Below are 20254 nucleotides of genomic sequence, written 5' to 3'. Positions count from 1 at the left end.
CGCCCTCCCCGCAGCCGCCGCCGCCGCCGCCGCCGCCTCCCCCGAGCCTGCGGGCGGCGCCGAGGACGAAGAGCGCTCGCTGCAGCACATGCTGTGCGCCATAGCCGAAGAGCGCAGCCGCCTCAGCCTGCGCCGCGAGGTCTGCGGCCTCGGTGAGTGGGACCCGGGGCGAGCGAGGCCGGGCGGCGGGGCTGGAGCGGCGCCGGGAGGTGCGCACCTCTGGGTGTCTGCGTGTCTCTACGTGTGTCTGTCTGTCTGTCTCTGCGCGTGTTTCTCTGCGCGTCTCCGTCTCTCCGTGTGTCTCCGTCTCGGTGCGTGTCTGTCTCTGTTCGTGTCCCTGGGGCTCCTTGCGTGTTGTGTTTTCCTACGCGCGCCCTCTGGTCCCCACGTCTGGGTCTTGCCTGTGCCCCGTGTCTTGCCTCTGATTTTGGTCCCACGAGCGTCCCCCACGCCCGTGTCGCTGTGTCTTTTTCTGTTTTCCGGGTCACTCCGTGTCTTCCTCTTTCCTCTCTGTGGCTCTGACAGGCCCCTTCCTTTCCCAGAAAGCCCTCTCCCGGGCCTTGGGGCCTCAGTGCTGCTGCAGCGAGTGTGGGCGCTGGATTTGGGGAGACCCTTAAGCCGTCACTGCAGAACCGGGGCCCCGCGGACTCTGGGCAGGCCTCCCAGCAGGCGTGCCCTGACCACCATCCCCAGCTGACCAGGAGGGCCACGTCCCCCGACTCCTGAAGCCTTTGTCTTCCCACACCTGTGTGCACCCGCTGTTTCTGCTTGACCCTTAGCGCTAACTGGGGACCTGTTGGGTGGTGGTCCCCTGAACCCACCCGCTTGGCAGAGGGAGCAGGGCTGGCCGCCTCTGCGGGTGTGATTCTGCTCTAAGGAGGCCCTAAGTCACAGATCTGCCGGAGAGGTGGTGGGGGCGGCTGGCATTGTTTGAAAGCGCCTGGGACTGCAGGTGTGGGTGGGGTCTCCTGGCTTGGCTGGGTGTGAGGTAATCGCTGCTGATGGAGCGAGCGTGCCCAGACTGGAGTGGTGGGAGCCCCCTCCCCTGTGGTGTCTGGTTTGTCGTTTTCTCCATGAAAAGACCCCTCCCTTCCTCATATTGGAATGACTTCATAGCACATTGGCTGCCACCCCCACCCCACCCTCATCCCCAGCCAGGGCTGGGGATTTCTGAGAAGCCCACAGCACTGTGGGGAAGGGAATGTCAGCCTTGGAGATTCCACCAGTCCTTCCTTCATTCACCACTGGGGAAACTGAGTCCCAAAGAGCCAACGTATCCCCATAAAGTCACAAGGCCTCAGGGGGACGGGGCAGCCCCAGGTGGTCCAGGCCCCTCAGCAGGCCACGCCCTGGAGGATGGATCCGGAGAGGAAATAAACTCAGTCCTCCTTTGTGTAGGAGGCAGACTTAGTACTAGACGCCTCCCCTCAGGGAGCAGGTACCAGCCAGCCTGCTCTTGGAGGGAAGCTTTTCTCCTGTGCTGGGTGGGGGTGAGGGTGGGCGCCTGCAAAGTGGGAATGGAGGAGGACACAGATTTTTCTCTGGTCTGTTTTCTGAAAAGTGTCATGACTTAGTTTTGAGCAGAAATAGAAGGATCCACATTAATTCATTCAGAAAACATTCACTGAGCACCTACTGTATGCCAGGCTGCATGCCAGCCTGGCAGGTCCCTCTGTCACCTGGCACAGAGTGTCTGAAATGGGAGGGGTCTGAGGGACCATCTGCTCCAGGCCCTTCAACCGTTTGCTCAGCGACTCCAGGCAGCCCCTCCCCACTCCCGTCAACACACTCCTGCCTTCTGACCTCGGAGCATTTCTCCCCCCTGTGAGACAGTCCCTATTCCAAGGAACGCGCAGGGCCATCCCAAGAACAATAATAATTAGTTCTAGCAGCCGGTATTTACTGAGCAGTTACTATGTGCCAGGTGTCTTATGTGTGCTCTGTCAATTTGATACTGAAATATTATCTCCATTTCACCGATGAGGCCCCTGAGATTCAGAGAGGCAAGAGACTGGCCCAGGGACAGCCAGTGAGGCTGTGGCACAGCTGGGTTGACCCTTGGTCGGTCTGACCCCAGAGCCTGCGTGTTTCTCCCCTCCCCCCTGAATGTGCCCTGCTAGGTCTTGCTGTATCTACCACGCTGCTGCTGGAGAGAAGTGCCCTGTACTAGGCCGAGGGCAGAGCCTGGTGGTCACGTATTACTGTGTCTCCTCTCCTGTGGCCTCCAGTCTTTCTTCACACGCAGGCTTCCTGGTCTGACCCCTCACCTTGCCACATATACCCCTGAGCTCCATCCCTATAGTCCTCTGGTGCCCTGAACTTTTTTTTTTTTTTTAAAGATTTTTATTGGGGAATTGGGGGATGGGGACAGCACTGGGGAATTGGGGGAAGGGGAACAGACAAGTTGCTGTCCTTTTGTTCTTCAGTCTAGTGTGGAGGACGTTTCTTCACTGGCCCAAGTTAACACCATCATTGCGCTCTTCTCGGGCGAGGCAGATCAGTCGCCGGCTTCTGGACCTCTGCTCACAGCAGCTTCTAGCCGCTCACGCTGGCTGCTGGCTACACACGGTAGCCATGGCAACCCACTGCAGCAGGGGCTGCAGCCTACGCCATTGCCGGCGACTCAGGGCAGCCCAGCTCCAGGTTGAGCTGTTGTTCAGCATCTTAGCTGTGGAGGGCAGCGTCACTGGCCCTCATATGTGGGATCCGAACTGGGGTCCTCTGGCATCCCAACCCAAGCCAGCTCTTAACCAATGTGCCACTCTGCCGGCCCTGGTGCCCTGAACTTTTATGCTTGCTGTTTTCTCAATCTGGAAAGCCACCCCTACTCACCTGGCCTGCAAACACCTACAGGTCTCCCCTGACGCCTCAGCCCCAGTGCTTCCACCTGGGAACCTTTCCTCTGTGCCCTGTCTGCTGCCCGTGCTCTCTGTACCAGGTACATGTCTGCTAGACGATCAGGGTGCTTGTGGCATCATAGTGGTCTGTGTGGCTGTCTCTCCAGTTAGCAAGGGATCCCTCCAGGGGGTTGCCCAGTCTGAGTCTGCTCCCTGCCCAGCACAAGCAGATGCAGAGCAGGCGCCCAGTAAACATTTAGCAAACAGATGAGAGAATTAATTTCTGGACTGAGAAATCAGGGGTGTGGATGGCCAAGGAGAATGGAATCCTAACCTCTTAGGGGGACTGGCGTTGCCCGTCTCTTTCATTTGTCAGATGAGGTCAATGGGACATTCAGAGAGGGGCAGGCTTAATAGGGGCTTGAAGCCAGTGGTTGGCCTGAGTACCCAGACATGAACCCAGATCGTCAGCCCCAAAGCTCTTCTATATCCAGTGGGTCAGGACACGCTCTCATTTCCACTTTACAGCCGTGACAACCTGTTACATTTCGGAATTCATTGAAATCTCCCAGACTTTGTTGTTGTTTAACTAAAGCTTAGGTTACTCAGAACTGCTGTGCCCGCTGAGGTTGTTTTGAAGGTGTAAGGGAGGTTCTGGTGGAGACGCTTGATCCTGGACAAGCTGCTGTCATTTCTGAGTCACTGTGTATGTCTATGAGATGGGAAAAGGCGGCTGGCCCCTTATGCAGGGACCATCGCTTGGCTGTCATGATGAAAGGCACCTTGGAGACTCAAACCTGACTTGAATCTCGTCTACTCTGGCCTCTACAGTAGAAGCATTCTTTGGGCGCTTGCTCCGTGCCAGGCGGGGAGACTGGCCCTGATCCCTGCCTTGTGGGAGAGCACAGCTGAGCCATGGAGAGCCGCCAGGTGTACAGGTGACTTAGCCGGAGTAAAAGCCCTGCCAGAAGCACCCGTGGCTGGGGCCACTCTGAGCAGGATTTTGGTGTATTGAACGCAGGAAATGGCTTGTGGATTCCAGGTAGCAGATGAACCAAGCTGGCTGGCTGAGGTAGCTTCTGTGGAGCCCCAGAACCTGAGCTGGGAAGAACCAGGTGGTCCGATGCCCAGGTGTGTGATGCCGATATCTGGACCAAAGGGGGATAACATAGCGTGACACTTCTGGGGTGTGGACCTTCTCCTGGGCCCTGGACGTCAGCCTAAGTGTTCTGTGCGGGCGGCTCCCTCTCAACAGGGCAGCACATACTGGTGCTCGGTCAGGCCACATGGACGTGACCTGGCCCCAGGCCCAGTCTGAGTCGTGGATAGATGCTGTGAGGGGAGGGCCCTGCATCACACTGGTTGTCTTTGGGCCCTGCTGGGGTGAGCATTTTTAGAGCTGTTTATACTGGGCTGTCACCCCATTTAGGTGGTCTAGGGAATTCTCTCTCTGTCTGGAATGCTGTGTGGCAAAAGGAGTGTTTTATGCTCACTATTTCCTTTTATCCTCAAAATAATCTTACCAGGTAGATGGTATACTCTTCTCTTTGTCCTGATGAGGAAATGCTGGTGTGGAGGTAAGGTAACATGCCCCCAGTCGCATGGCTAGTCAGGGCTAGAACCTGTCTGAGCCCAAGCTCTTAGCAGAGGTGAAGCCCACCCACACCTGTCCTCAGCTGGTAGCCCGGCTGTAACAGGTGTGCACAGCTGCCTGGCACAAGGTAGACTGAGGAAGTGCCAAGTCGAGATGTGAGAAAGAGTATGTGTCTTTTAGAGGGCACAGAGAAGGGAGCCATGTGGCCTTTGTGAGGGGCTGAGACTGGGCAGGACTTGCCTGGGTGGGGGAGGGGAGAGGCTAATGGGGTTGCAGGGGCAGCAGTGGGCGCTGAGGCTGCAGTGTTGGTTGGGGGCTCGAATGCCCGGCTGAGAATTTGGTGCTTCCTTAGCTGGACCTTAGGGAGCTTTGCGGGAGTTTGACTTGTGGGATGGCCTGTGCCAGAGACGCCACATCACAGAGGACACTGCAAACTTGCTGTGTGCCAGCCGCACTGTACCCACAGCAGTGCCTCCTGTAGAGATGGGTTTTGTTATCACCTGAGTTGCAGATGAGAGGACCAAGCTTCAGAAAGGAAAGTGACTCCCCCAAGGTAGCTGGGAGGTGGCAGAGCTGGGGGTTACGGGGTTCCAGCCAAGGCCTGTTGGATCAAGTAGCCATTTTGCAGGGTTTGTGGAATGAGCCAGAGAAATGAAGGGGGAAACAGCTTTCCCGCGAGTGCCCCCCAGTGCTGAACACCTGCATGTGCCAGGCACCTGACCCCACCCCGTGAACTGGAAAAAGGGCTGCGCACCCTCAGCTGGAGTGTAGCGGGGTGGAAGTGAGCAGCTGGGGGATCTTAGTGGGACATGTGCTGGAAGGGGAGATGGGCCTAAACACGCCACCCTTGAGGGCCTCCGTGTCCTCGTCTGTAAGGCGGCAACAACGAAGTCCGTAGAGTTATGGGATCATATGGGAAGTGACAGGCACAGCCTCACGGGGTGGCATGGAGTAAATGAGACGTGGCAGGTACAGGCCCAGCACAAGCCCTGGCTCAGGGTTGACCCCACATGCAGCTGTTGCTACGAAGGACACAGCATGTGGCCCCATGCCTGAATGTGGGTTATGGTCGGATTCATGCTTGGAGGTCAGACTCCTGTACAGTCACTGGGGACAGTTTCCGGGGGCCCTGGGCGCTCCAGCCCTAAGGCAGGCAGAGCTGGTTCTGGGCCAGTGGGGTGGGAAGGAAGTGTGACCGTTTGGAGGGGTAGCTGAGCCTCTTTCAGTTCCTGGGCCTATTTTTAAGGCCTGTGGGTTCCGGCCTCCATCCGTCTCTGGGGCTGGAGCAGCCAGGAGGCTGCCAGGGCGCTGCTTCTATCCTGAGGCGGGGTCTGTGTCCTTTCAGAGAAAGCTGAGGCTGTTGGACTCACACTTTAAAAAGACCAAGGGTCACAGCTGCAGGGAGGTCTCTGCAAGGCCAGAGGGTAATCAGCTGTGTTGGTACCGCCCCCCCCCCCAAGCCTGGCCCAGAGCGCCTGTTCTGTGGCCTAGGACAAGTCACATCCCCTGGGTGCTGTCAGCATTTACTGCCTTCGCTTGTACTTACCTCCTTTACTGAGCTGGGCAGGCTAAGCCATGAGCCACTTGTTAAAAAGCAGCCTCAAAATCCCCAGTTTTTTTCCAATTAAAAAATGTTATGTGCACAATTATATAGAAACTGGAGAATAGAAGAAATGGAAGAAAAAATTACTCATAGTTCCAATCACCCAGACACACAATTTTGCAAAGCCTTGCTTTCCAATCTTTTTAAAGCTATTTTAAAGAATACTTGATGTTCTATACATAAAGTTTCTTAATCATGCTTTCTTACTTAAAATTCCTAAAACCTCTCTCATGTTGTTAAAACTCTCAACATTATTTAAATGACTACAAGTCGGTGGATATGCCATAATTTCCTGAATTGGCCTGGTCTTGTGGGAAGCTTAGCTTGGATCCAGTTTTGCACTGTTATAAATAGATTATAATAAACCCCTTTATTTGTGCAAGGGCTTCTGGGTTTGGATGATTTCTTTAGACTGGCAACCTGGGAGTTATCTCAGAGGCTGCTGTCTGACCCCTAAGGGCAGAGCTGGGACCATAGGTGAACGTGGTGGGTGGTGGACAGGTGTTTACGAGACTCAAGGAGAACCGTTTAAGCAGCTGGTACAGAACAGGAGGAAAGGTGAGCAGCAGGAGGTGACGAGGAGCTGAAGGAAGCGGGAGCCTCTTTGTCCCCCAGGCCAGGACAGGGGGGCCTGGAGCTGAGTGGGCACAGGCCAGGCCGGCTGCCTGCCTGCACCTGCGTTCCCAACTGCGGCAGCAGCTGCTTCTCCTCCCTCCCATCCCTCCCTGCCCATTTCACTTCTCACCCTCGGGGCCTGTGTGGAGGGGGAGAAAGCCCGGGTATGGTCAGGCGTTCCCCTGGGAGCAGACCTGACTCTGAGAGCCTTCTTCTGCTTGACTAGCTCCTCCTCCCAGGGCCTGGGGCAACCTGGCAATTTGCTCCAGGTCTCCCGGCTTTTGCTCAGGCAGCAGAATGTCCTTTGGGTCACAGCCTGTCCTCGGGGGGCTGGGATGGACAGGTAGGATCCGGAATTCAGCCAGCCTAAACCTGGACAGACAGGTAGGTGAAGCTCAGACAGGGCCCTGGCAGAGACAGATCACAAGAGCCCGAATACCTGAGAGGGCCCTCCCACCTGTATCCCACCTGTACAGACAGGTGAGGAGATGGAGGCCCATTGGTGGCTGGGTTTCCTTATTTTCTGAGCGCAGGAACAGGGCCAGGGGGTGTGGGGAGGAGAGAAGCTCAGAGACATCATGTCAGGGCCCAGCTGGCTGCAGGCAGGAGCGGGGGTGTTGCTTGCGGACCTGTGGACAAGGGGTCAGAGCTCCTGGGGTGGAGGCCGCCCGGCTCAGGGAGGGCCCTTGGCACAGTCAGGGTGGGCAGGAGAAGCATCAGCTCAGTTTGGGAGGGACCCCTTCATTTAGAAAGGGAATCTTGTGTCTGACAGGATACAAGACAAACACCCACCAAACGAGGCAGGTCAGTGGACAGTGGCCATGCTGCCACCTGTATCCTGCCCACACCCACCACCGACCAGCCCTGACACTCGCTGGGTCCTCAGGCCCTGCCGACTGCCCTCGACCTCCGTCTCCCCCGGAGTGTCACAGGTGCCTCCAGCTCAGTCTGGCCAAGGTGGCTGAGTGCCTGGCGCCCACGCCTGCTGTCCCCGCACAGCCCTCTCTCCAGCACCCAGAAGGCCGACCCACAGGCCACGCCAAGGGGGGGCCCTTCCTATGCCCCTCCTCCTGCTGTGGCTGAGTTCTGTCCTGCCCCTGGGCCATCCCTCATGCCCATCTCTGTCACCTCTGCTGGACTGCATCCGTCACCAGGCCTGGTGCTCTGTGCCCCACAGCTGCCACTCCCGACTGTGTCATACTCTGCTGCTTCCACCTTTAAAGGCCGCTCGAGGCCTACAAGTCAGAATTCAAGATCCTATGTGACCTGGTCCTCCTGACAAGCTAGTAAGCCCCCGCCGCGTGTCTCTTTTTGGGAGGTTCCTCCAGTTTGTCACTCCCTCTGCCTGGGTCTGCCCCTCCTGCCTTGTCTGTTGGGGGAGCATCACCTCAAGGCCCCCGTGGCCCTTTCCTGGCTCCGATGGACTCTGCCGTCCCCCCTTTGTTCTTATTAGCTCCGGCACTGATTTCTGCCACCAGTCCTGTGGCGCTGCAGAGCCTCCTGTGTGTGACTTCCTCTCCCTTTCCACTGGGTACTGGCCCTGCGTCCCCTGTGCCGGCTCTGGGTGTGTGGCCCGATGAACACGGCCCAGGGAAGGGGCCGTGGGGGTAGTGTGAGTGATGGCTCGATGGACAGGTGTCTGTTGAGTGAAGAGGAAGAGGTGGCCTTAGAGTGGGGCGTTCCTCACGGAGGGCTCCGCCTGGGCAGACACAGTGGGGAAGAGGGCAGGGAAGGCTCAGAAATGCATTTTCCCCAGCGGCTGTGCTGCTTTGGGGCAATGACTACAGCTCTGTGGGCCTCCGTTCTCCTGGCAGACTAGGACTGATTACTGCTCTGCCTCCACCTAGGGCAGAGGTCGGCCCCCAAACCTATAGCATCAGTGTCACAGAGGCTGACAGGTGACCGCCTGGATGAATCCACGGGCCCTGTGGGAGTGACCCTGGCCAAGGCCCTCCCCACTCCGCTCCGTGTCATCGTACGTAAAGGGGAGGGGAAGGTTGACCTGCACCACTCTCCTCGGCCTTGGTTCTGGTCACGTGTTCACTGGTCTAAAACCAAGCCTCACGTGGAAAGCAGGGCCAGTCACACCGGACCTCAGGGGGGTCGGTGCCACTTGTGTGCTTTGGTTCCGGGAAAAGAGAAATGAAACAGGAAGAGGCAGAAATAGGAAGCATCACATCCCCTCCCCCCAAAAACAGAAATAACCCTGTCACCCCCCAACCCAGAGCTACAGTGTCACATTCGGGGCTGCAGCTTGCACTCCTGCCCAGCCCCCCAGCTCTGTCCGCAGGTCCACTTGGCTGATCCACAGTCTGTCTGCAGTGGCTGGTGCCATCCGTGGTCCTGAGACTGTCATCTGCCCGGGAGGTGGGGCCCAGGCTTCCAGACTCCTGACCCAGGGAGTCCTCGCTTCCCACTCCCTGCAGCAAACCCCAAAGAGTCAGCCTGAGCCCAGCGACCTGTCGCTGGAGTCACCTTAGAGGCTCCGCGCCCGCCTGGGCACCTGCCCTGAGCCCAGTGAGGCCCTTCTCTGCCGAGGATGGATGACGCCTCCTGTTATTGTGTCCTGTAGCCACCCTGTGACAAGGGGGTGTACCCCATTGGCAGATGAAGACGATGAGACTCGGAGAGGCTAAGTAAGGCACTGGCTGCTTCAGGGTCCCAATGCAGGAAGCCTGGGTTTGGGACTCAGGTCCCCTGCAGGCGCAGCTGCGGCTTGTCCGCGTCCCCCAGGAGAGGCACTCGGTGCCTTTTCTGTCTGGCTTTGCCGGGGTCTGGTGTGGGAGGAAGAGCCCGCCCTCTGCTTCTCACAGTGAAGGTCTTAGAAGAAGAGAGTGAAGGGGGGAATGGCAGAGGAGGCTGCGTGGGAGTGGGCATCCGTGAGGAGAAAATGAGAAGGGGCTCCTGGGGGGTGTGGGTTGTTCAGTTTCCAGAGGGAGCATGCAAATGACGTTGGAGGCGGAGCGACTGAAGGGCCACTTCTCCACTGGTGTCTGCCCAGGGCCTGGAGGTGCCTGGAATCCTCAGTTTGTGTATGTCGTCAGCTGTGCGTCTTGGCACATCCGAAGTGCTTAGTAAATGTCAGAGCTGAACCTGAGAGCCTGCAGGAGGTGCTGGGGTCCAGCAGAGAGCTAGACACAGTCCCTGTGCCGGGGCTCGCCGGGGCTCACCGTCGGTGGGTGGGCCTGCTTCCCAGCTCCAGCCCGGCTCAGTGAGCGGGGCGTGAAGAGATGAGCCCTTCTGACGGGACTTCAGTGCTTCCTCTGATCAGCGAGCTGGTTGGAGAGCTGGGCTGTGCGCATCTCTGGCAGGGCCGGCCTAGGCTCCTGGGGTCCTGCGACACACCTCATGCCATGTAGCACCTTGGGGTGTTAACTGCTCAGTGACCCAGGCAGTTGGGGAGGGTGGGGGAGGTGGGAGGTGGGATGGCTGGGTCACGGCACCTGTCTGGGATGGGGCACCTTGTGTGGGTGTCCGAGGAATCCTGAGATTACCCAGGAGCAGGGCAGCTCGTCTTGGGGGCCCCTGTGCGTGCAGAGCCAAGCGGTGTGCCAGGAGCTTGAACAGGGCCGCAGCCAGGAGACGCTCGTGGGAGGGATTTGAACGCAGAGCTCCTGTTTGGCCTGGTGACTGGCTTAGGCAGGATCAAAGCTGTCGGGACCGTTGGTGAGGAGTTAGGTATGACATCGTGTGACCATGGCCTCTGGGCTCTTTTGCTGTTTTGGCGAGTCTGGGGGTGGCTTTTGGGAGCTGCGGGCCAGGGGTGCTCTGGCAGAAGCCCCACCCCATGAAAGCAACCCTGAGGTCAGGGTCAGGGTTTCCTCCTTACGAGCCCCGGGCCTCACGCAGTGCCCGACTGAACCTGACCTGGATTCTAGGCCCAACTCGCACCTGAGTCACACAGATCAAGGGCTTGTTTCCTTAACAGTGAAGTGGGTTATTGGGGAGATCCCAGATGTGATCTGAGTGTTGAAAAAGCACTGTATTTCACAACATTGTACGTGTGTAAGAAGGGGTCACGAGTTATTGCTGGTGGCAGCTTTGGGGTGAGTTTCAAAGCTGCTGTGGTGTTCTCTGAGCGAGCCGAGTCCTGGAGGTTTGTCATAGCCGCACATTTGTTGGTTTAACGTCTGCTGACTCCCTGTTGTGGGCCCTGCCCTGTGCTGGGCCCCAGGTCACTCTGCCAGCAAGGTGCCTTGTTTTGGTGGAAAGGGACACTCAGGTGGTTAGGAACCAGTGTGACAAGGCCATAGCATAGAGTTCAGAGCACAGCCTTGGGGCAGGTCTGGGCTGTGTCTGGCTCTGCCACGTACTAGCAGTGTGACATCAGACACATGACTCAAGCCTCAAGCCTGTTTCCTCCTCAGTTAAATGAAGGTAGTAATTTAATTCACAGGATCTGGGTGAAGATCAAAGGAGGTAAAGTAGCTCAAAGGGACACCCAGAAGTAAAAGGGGACGAATGCTTAAGTACAGGTGGCAGTGGGTCAGCGAAGGCCCGGTTTGGGGGCGGGGTGGTGGGGGCTGGACCCTGGGGAGGGCCAGATGAGCTGCTCTCACAGGCCAGGCTGGTATGGGCCTCAGGCCCCAGGCATGGTCCTGGCAGAGGGGATGGTGAGGATGTGCAGGGCGTCTGGTCAGGGAAGAAGGGTGGGGGCCATCCTTTGGGCTTCAGGGGCCGTCTGGAGAGCCTGGCTCACCTGGTGAAGGAGCCGAGACTCTTCCTGAAGAAGGCAGGGCAGCAGGCGGGAGTGCTGGGCTGCCCCATTCCGGCCACTGCGTTACTGAAACCCCACGCTCCCCTTAGGCGAGCACAGAGGGCTGACCAGGCCTGTGGGATTGCTCACGTGGGGACCCATCTGACCAGTACTTGTCCGTCCGAGTGCCTCCTCAAGGCAGCCCTGGGCCTCTTTGTCCTGTGTGCCCCGGGGGAGGGTCTCCCGCCAGTGAGGGGCCCTGAGAGGCACGAGTTGCTGAAAGGCCTATTGAGAGCCCACAGAGGCCCGTTCATTCGGCCCTGGCTGCCTGGTGGGGAAGCGGCCAAGGGCCAAGGGGTGCCTTGGACTCTCCCCAAAGAGGACACTTGACCCCGCCCCCTCCCCCCCTTTCGGGGCCAGGCTGAGCCAAGGCTGCTGCTGAGCCAGGCGTGCTCTCAGGAGGCACCTCTCCAGTCCCTTGGCCCAGATGGCCTGGGGACAGCCTGGGCATCGGGCATCTACTTTCCGTGGGTCACGCCTCCACCCATCCATTGTCCCCACTGCAGAGAGACTTCCCTGTCAGCCTCCTGCCTGCCCAACCCCTCAGGGATCCCCAGTCCTCTGAGGATAAACACAAACCCCTAACCCAACAGGAGGCCAGCACTGACTCCCACTCGGTACCCTTGTACCCTCCTAGTCTCACCAGGAGCCCCCCAGGGCGGGGCCTGGAATGCTGTGTCCCCTGTTTGCCCACTTAACTCATAGTCTTCAGCCTTCCGCTGAAACTCCCCTCCTCAGGGCGCCTCCCTCACCCCCTGACCAAGTCCAGCGTCTGTTCTGCAGGCGCTCCTGGTACACGGCCCTCCGCCCCGCCTCCACACGCTCCAGGGGGCAGGGACCCAGCTAGAGTCAGCGCACGGTCCCAGCCCCGGCCCTGAGCACCCAGCCTCTACTAGCGGCCCTCGGTCAGTGTTTGCTCCGGATAAGCGAGGTGTGGATGAATGCACTCAAGTGCCAGCTCCAGCCCGCTGTGCGACCTTGGGCAACCAGTGTCCTCCTTGGTAAACAAAACCTGCTTTCACAGAACGGTGGGGTCAAGAATATATGCGTTTAGCACAGCGCTGGGCACAGAGGAAGCCCTTAGTGTTATTTAAATGCATAATATATTTATAAATTCACTACAAAATATTTGAAAAACAGGAAAAAGTTGTAATTCCGCCACTTTTATCACTAACCACTAGGGGCATTTTGGTTTACTTGCAGTCTTAGGCATTTTTTTGAAATCGATTTCTTCATTCAAGTGTTTATTCACAATTTTGTGTCTTTTTTTAAAACTTTCTATCATAAACATTTTTCCAGGTAACTGCATTGTTATAAAAAAAACAGTTTTCTTACTTTTTAAATAGGTAAACATGGTCAGGGCACCAAATTCAAAGGGACTGACTGAGAAGAGTCATAGTGAAAAAGCCACGTATCCTTTCGGTCCCGTAGCCTCTCCCCAGGGGCCATGGTGACACTGGCGATGATGTAAATAACACTTGCCAACATGGGTGTCTGCTCTGCGCCCTGTGTATCCACTAATTAAAACTCCCAACAGACCCGAGAGCTAGGTTCCACTGTCACTGCTGGTTTATAAGTTGGGAAACAGACACCAAGAGGTTTGGGATTATTTGCTGGTCACATGGCCAGCTGTGCACCCTGCAGCCTGCCTCTCCCTCACAAGCTTCCGGGTCATTCTCAATGATTCACTTTAGTATTAAAAACTTCTAATACTGTTCTGCTCCTCACTTCATTTATCCTAGAGATCTTTCCTTGTTGGTACAGATAAGCTGCTTCAATTCTTGTAAATATGTGCGCAGTATCCCATTCTATGAAGGATTTTAATTTATTTAGTTACTTACACATTGCTGAGATCATTTCAGTACTTTACAGACAGTGCTGTAACAATTACATAATTTTACACACGTGGGAGTGAGACCGTGGAGGAAAAAAGCCTCAGGAGTGAAAATGCTTGATCAAAGGTACAAATAAGCGTTCGTGGTTTCATTGCCTAGTGTCTCTCCATGGAGAGTTTATCAGTTTGCCTTCTCCTGCCAGATGTGAAGTCCCCGTTTCTCCACACTTGTTCAACCTGGAGTGTCATCAGGTGTTTTGATGTTTACAAACCTGATAGGTGAGAAATAGGGTTTTGTAGTTTTCATTTCCGTTTCTCTAATTGTGTGCAGCTTAGCATATTTTGCTGTTTTAAAAGCCCTTTGTATCTCCCTTAGCTTTCCATTCTGTTTCATTTTCTTAGGCATTGTATGAAACTTTGTATTTGTTCAGGAAATCAACCCTCATTTAAGAGTTCCAATAATTTTTCCAGTGTGTTGTTTATGTGGGTCTTTTTTTCTCTAGAAATTTCTGAATGTAGCTTATCATTCTTTTCTTGGATGACTTTTGTGTTCTACTTAGAAAGCCTTTTCCCTCTCTGAGAGAATACAGATATTCACTCATGGTTTATTTCATTTATTATGATTTTACTTGTAACATTGAAAAGCTTTGGTCTTTTTGAAGTTTATTTGGCCTGAGCAGGGACCCAGCCTCAGTCTTTCCCCTCAGCTAGCCAGTTGTCCCAAGACCAGCTGTCAGAGAGCATCTTCACCGCACTGATTTGAAGTGCTGTCTTTATGGAAACTCAGTTACCATGTGTTTTCGTTCTCTTTCTCTGCTTTCTGTCTAGCGATGCACCAGAACCATCTTGCTTTCATTAATCACTTAGTTCATTTCGTCTGTTCATTCAATTGGCCAATATTTATTGTTTCCTGTAGGTCAAACACTATTCTAGGAACTAAGTATACAGCCGTGAGCAAAATGATCAGAGGAAAAACATTCAGACCTTCATGAGCTCACATACTCTGTGTTAAAACACAGCCCTGTTCTAGCGGGGCAGGTGTTGGCAACCTGTGGCCGCAGGCCAACCCTGGCCCACTGCCTGTGTTAGTTGTAAGTAAACTTATTGGCACACAGCATGCCCAGTTCTTTAGGGATTACTTACTGTGGCTGGGTTTGTGGTTGAGACAGGACATCGGGTCTGCAGAGCCTCGAGTATTTTTCTGTTTGGCACTGCACAGAAAAAGTTTGCTGGCTTCTGTACTAGGAAAAGACAGAAAGGAAACAATAAATGAGTAAAATGTATACTATGGCCTATAGTCACAGCTGCGATGGAGAAAAGTAAAGCAGGAAGTAGGATAAGGAATGCTGGGGTGGGGTTTGCAGTCTCAGGTAGGGCGACTGGGAAGGTCTCCCTGGGAAGGTAGGTGTTTGTCTAGAGAGCTGCAGGGAGCTGAGGAAGGAAACCTCTTGGAGGATTTTGAGCAAGAAGTGCAAGAACTGATTTAAGCATGGGGACCAGTTAGGAAGCTGGGACAAATAATACAGTCAGGAGAGGGCAGCGCTTGACCCAGGTGGAAGAGTGGTTTGTGAGCAGTGATTGGGCTCCAGTTTAGTTTGAAGATAGAATCGATGAAATGGTACAGAGATAAAGTCAGAGAGTTCTGCAGGAAAAAACAAAACAAAACAAAAAAACTGGTACAAATGAACAAATCTGTAAATTAACAAACCTGTTCAAGAAAACAGGGACTGAAAAGTTCCTGTTGGAGTCAGCTCCTGGCGAGACAGTCGCTGGAGGGTGATGTGGGGTCCAGCAAGGCTTTTGGTCTGTTTTTAACGGTGGGTGAGTCTTGAGTGTGGTATTTGTTAGGATTCTTTTGGTTACAAGTGAAGAAAGCAGCCCGCAGGAGCTCAGACAGGAACGGGAGTTGCTTGGCTAAGAGTCAGTGGAAGGGCTGACAACTCAAACCTCCAGGGTAGGAGGGAACGCCAAGACCAAGGCTGTACATGGCCCCCACTCTTTCCAGCTCTGTTCCGACTTCTCTGGCCATGTTTCCTCCTGCAAGTTCGCGGTGACATGAGGATTTAGCTTTCTGCTAGGTTTTAATACCTGAATGGGAGTCATGGCCCCACGTCACTCTTTCTGAATTTTCCTGGCTGTTCTTTTTTTAATAGCTTTTTTTTTTTTTAAGATTTTTATTGGGGAATTGGGATGGGAACAGCGGTGGGGAATTGGGGGAAGGGGAACAGACAAGTTGCTGTCGTTTTGTTCTTCAGTCTAGTGGAGGACGTTGCTTCACTGGCCCAACTCGGCACCATCATTGCGCTCTTCCCGGGCGAGGCAGATCAGTCACCGGCTTCTGGACGGCCGCTCACTGCAGCTGCTGGCTACATACGGTAGCCCATGGCAACCCATTGCCACAGGGGCTGCAGCCTACGCCGTTGCCGTCGCCGGCAACTCACGGCAGCCCAGCTCCTGGTTGAGCTGTTGTTCAGCATCTTAGCTGTAGAGGGCAGTGTCACTGGCCCTCATATGTGGGATCCGAACCAGGGCCCTCTGGCGTCCCAAGCCAGTTCTTAACCATCGCACCACTCGGCTGGTCCCTCCTGGCTGTTCTTATGTTACAACATCCTCTTGGCATTTTCTATTGGTTCATGTTAAACTGAGAGATCAAATTAGGTAGACTTGCCCCTTCTATGATTGAATATTCTCAGCTGAGAACTTGGTCAACCTTTCAATTGTTCAATTCTTTTAAAAAAATTCTCAACACACATTATGTCTTGTAACTAGGAATGCTGGTTCATGTCAAAGGTGTTGTTTCTGGAGGTACTGGTGATTTTGTACCCAGATACCCTATGACTTCTGTTTTGAAGTTTGAACAATTTTTTAATAGATTTTTTTGTTTTTTGCATTTTCCAGGTCAAGTATAGTATCATCTGTAAGTAATGTTAAGTTTACTTTATTTACATAGTTTGTTGTTAATATAGTTGTGTAATTGCAATGTCTAGTACCTTTAGATCAATGTTAATAACAGTGGATTGTGCTAATACTTGGTTTCTAACTTTTCCTAGTTGATATGTTTTTTTTTTTTTGGTCAAAGTATCCATTTATTTGTATTTTTGGAGAATTTAAAAAAAATCAAGAATGGGTATTGAATTTGGAATGTTCTAGCATCTGTGGAGATGATCATGTATTATTTCTCATTTGAACTATAAATATATACTGCACATATGAATAGGTTTCCTGATATTGGACTATTCTTATATTCCTAAATTAAATCCTGCTTGGCCATGGCGTATCCTTTTATGGATTGATGGATTCTTTTTAATGCTGTATTTAAGATTTTTATGTTCATATCCAGCAGTGACATTAGTCTGTAATTTTCTCTGTGTGTGTGTGTGTGTGTGTGTGTGTGTGTGTGTGTGTGTGTGTGTATACGCTGTTTTTGGTATCAATGTTATACCTCCTTGTAAAAAAGAATTTGCAAGTTTCTTAGGCTCTAAAAATGTGTGTATAACACTGGAGCTCAGTGTTTCTTGAAGATATGGTAGCATCGCCCTCTCAGAATCATCTCAGCCTGCTGCTCCAAAGTACTTTTCTGGCAGTAGCTCTTGCACAGCGTATTGTAATACATGACCACAGTTTTCAGTGGCTGTGCACTGTTTTAATTAGGGTGTCCCCATAGCTTGTCTGCCCTGTGTGGTTTGGTGGTCTGGAAGAGGACTGGGGTGGGTTTCAAGACGTGCCTTCTAAAACCCAATTCATGACAACTCCAAAGGGCTGGTTAATGGAAAATGACTCCATTATTCATAGTAATGGTAGCAGTCTTCCTTGGCTGAGTTTTACTAAGTGCCAGGTGCTGTACTGAGCACCTTGTTAGGATCTCATTCAGTCTCCATGGCAACTGCAGGGGGAGTTGCTCTTTGCCCCATTTTATTGATAAGGAGACAAAGTCTGAGAGGTTGAGTAACTGACCCAAGGAGGCCACAATCACGGATGGGAATCAAACCTACCCAGTCTGACAAAGGCTTGCCCCCGCCCCATGGGGTGGTTGCATTAACACAAAAAGCCTGGGAAGAGACGCAGCTCCCTTCCTTTTCGGTATTCGTGTCAAGCATCACCTCCGTAGAAAATCATTTAATTTAGTTACATTGCCTCTCTGCTGGGAAGTGGAGCCCAGAGCCCCCACACACTGAGTGCCTTCCGGATATTGTAGAAAGACCTGAGGCTACGTCAGAGCTCAGAGTGGCCTCTGTGGACCCCACTGTGGAGCAGGGTCGGGGTGTCAGGGCGTGGGCAGGGCTGTTGCTGGGGCTCCAACGCAGTGGGAAGGCTCGGGAGAAGCCTCGTTGATTTCCCAGCTGCCCCCCAGGCAACCTGAAGGTCCTCTCAGTCTCATTTAGAAGCTGCCAGAGGACTCCGGGCCTGCATGTGCCCATGTGTGGGGCCTTGGAAAGGACGTGGGGCTGGGTTTGAGCCCCAGATGCCAGCAAGCCACTGGATTCCCAAGCTTCAGTTGCCTTATCTTCAAACCGAAGATGAGGTTTTAAGTTAAACTGAGGGTATCCCCACTCACCAGGTTACCATGAGGGTCTGAAGAGGTAACATGTAGAAGGGCTTTGTCAATGCCAAGTGCGGGGCTGCCGTGAGCTGCCGTTGCTGCTCGGCACTCTGTAGCCAGTGCAGGCACACCTCGTTTTATTGGGCTGTGCTTCACTGCGCTTCACAGATGTTGCATTTCTTTTTTACAAACTGAAGGGAAGACCTTCCACTAGCAAAAAAGATTACGACTCACTTTATTGCAGTGGCCTGGAACCAAACCCACAGTCTCCCAGGTATGCCTGTACTGTTGAGCTGTTGATGCTGTTGTGTCACCCACTCAGTGTCATGCAGAAGGAGGCAGACTCTGTGACAACAGAGTCCCCGGGCCCTGAACGGCACTGTCTGTAATGGGCTCCCAGGTCTGCGGTTTGAGGACAGTGGCTTACGGAAGCAGGTCACTTGCCTGAGGCACAGGTGGCAGCTGGATCCCCTCGGCCTCTTTGGAGCGGGCACATATCAGTTTTTCCATACAGTCCACCCTCATCGTTCATGGGTTCTGTATTGGCAAATTCATGTACTTGCTAAAATTTACTTGTAACCCCCAAATCAGTCCTTGGGACACTTTTAGTGGTTAATTGCGGACATGCAGAGGGGTGAAGAATCTGTCACCCACCGTGCAGGTTCCCAGCTGAGGTGGCACAAGGGTGACACTCGGCCTCCTTGTTTCAAGTGTCTGTGACGAGTGTCCTCCGCGGTCAGCTTAGTGCCAGGTGTTTGGCATTTCTGTGCTTAGTGCTGGCGGCTTTGCTGTTTAAAATGGCCCCGAGCGTAGCGCTGAGGGGCTGTCTAGGCCCAGGCATGTGATGGGTCTTATGGAGAAAACACGCATTGGATGAGCTTCGTTCAGACACGAGTTACAGCGCTGTTGGCCTGGAGTTCATTGGTAAGGAGGCAACTATATACTTTAAACAGAAACACATACAAAACAAGGCTATGTATTGACTGGTAGACAAATACTGTGACCAGAGGCTTGAAGGAACCTCGCCCTGTGTTTCTCCTAGGAGCACTGGTTTGGGATTTGCTAATTCCGTGTCTGTGGCTACTTTATAGACCAGAATTACCAGGAATGAGAAGAGTGGGTGGGGGTGGGGGGAATCACTCCTGCTCCCCTAGGGCCCCAGCCCAGCAGGGAAGGCCCGCCCGCAGGCGGGGAGCTGTCCGAGGTGCTGCCCGCGTGATGGCCCAGCATCAGGGGACTGACTGCATCTCGCCCCCAAATATATGCACTGGATTCAGAGGAGGATGGGAAAACCTGCTCCCCTGGAAGCCAGATGGCAGGGAGACAGGGACCAAGAGAGTTCTGGAGGGTAGGGGTCTCTCTGCTGGAGTGGCAGCTCCCAGGGCTTGTCACCCAGGGGATTTCTTGCTGAGCAGGCCTTGGGAAAGGGTGCAAGGAGGGACTCGCCTGTGGGAGGGTCCTGTTACCCCTTGGTGTTTATTCACACAGTTACTGTACCACGTGGTCCAGGGACACTGGAAGGTTTGGGATCCAGTGATGTCATCAGAGCAAGCCACACTGATGACAGCGACATGCAGAGCAGCTGTGCAGAGGGCCCCATTGAACCCTCGGGTGAAAGGAACTTGACAGCTTACAAAGGTCTTTCTTGTTGGCCGGACTCTCTCCCTGGTCCTCGTCACTGATGGTGGAAGGGTGGCCGGTCAGACCCATCTGACAGGTGGGGTCACTGAGATTCAGAGAGGTTCAGTGAACTGGCCACCTGGCTGGGGAGGCGTAGAGTCAGGACCTGAACTCAGGCATGTTGAACTGCACATCCCAACACGGCACTGTGCCTCCAGGGGGCAGAATCCACTCGGCCCTGACCCTTCCTAGCTTTTGGACTTGGACTGTGAGGTCTCTGTGTCTGCCTGTCTCCGTCCCTCCTGACCTCCCTCCTGAGGACCGGGAGTCCTCCATGTGGCTCCTCTTCATGGGCCTTCGCTTCATAGCCTGATGGTTTGGTTTAGTGCATATGACGTAAGTCACCTCGATAAAATGTCAATAATTGCAGAGTATTATATTTCTCCGACCTTATTAAGATTATTGTTATATTATTTGCTGTCATTAATAACACAGGAAACATCTTTGTGCATAAGACTTTATGTTCGTATTTTTAGTTCTCTTCCATAAGGCAGATTCATAGAAGTAGGAAAATGCACGTTTGCTTTTCACAGAGAATATAATGATTTTTGTTCTCTTGCAATATAACAAGAGTTCCCACCTCAGGGCACCCTTGATAACTTTTTGTCAGCTTTCTTGGAGTATAATTCATGTGAAATAAATGGCATCCATGTAAAGTGAACAACCTGATGAGGTTTTTTTTTAGATTTTTTTTTTTTATTGAGGAATTGGGGGGATGGGAACAGTGCTGGGGAATTGGGGGAAGGGGAACAGACAAGTTGCTGTCGTTTTGTTCTTCAGTCTAGTTGTGGAGGA

General features: G+C 53.6%; 1 protein-coding gene across 1 annotated transcript in view; it reads left to right on the top strand.

Moving 5' to 3' along the window:
- The first annotated feature begins 6 nt into the window (after positions 1-6).
- The window catches only part of KIAA0930 (KIAA0930 ortholog), a 39359-nt gene continuing 19111 nt past the window's right edge, over positions 7-20254 (top strand). The window contains exon 1 of the mRNA XM_019651704.1: positions 7-152. Coding sequence (XP_019507249.1) covers positions 89-152 — 64 coding nt within the window. The 5' untranslated portion in view covers positions 7-88. The remainder of the gene's footprint in view (positions 153-20254) is intronic.

Source organism: Hipposideros armiger, unplaced genomic scaffold (assembly GCF_001890085.2).
Source record: "Hipposideros armiger isolate ML-2016 unplaced genomic scaffold, ASM189008v1 scaffold_164, whole genome shotgun sequence".
Classification (NCBI taxonomy): domain Eukaryota; kingdom Metazoa; phylum Chordata; class Mammalia; order Chiroptera; family Hipposideridae; genus Hipposideros; species Hipposideros armiger.
The sequence above is the reverse complement of the archived record's forward strand: the minus strand, read 5'-3'. Positions and strand labels throughout refer to the sequence as shown.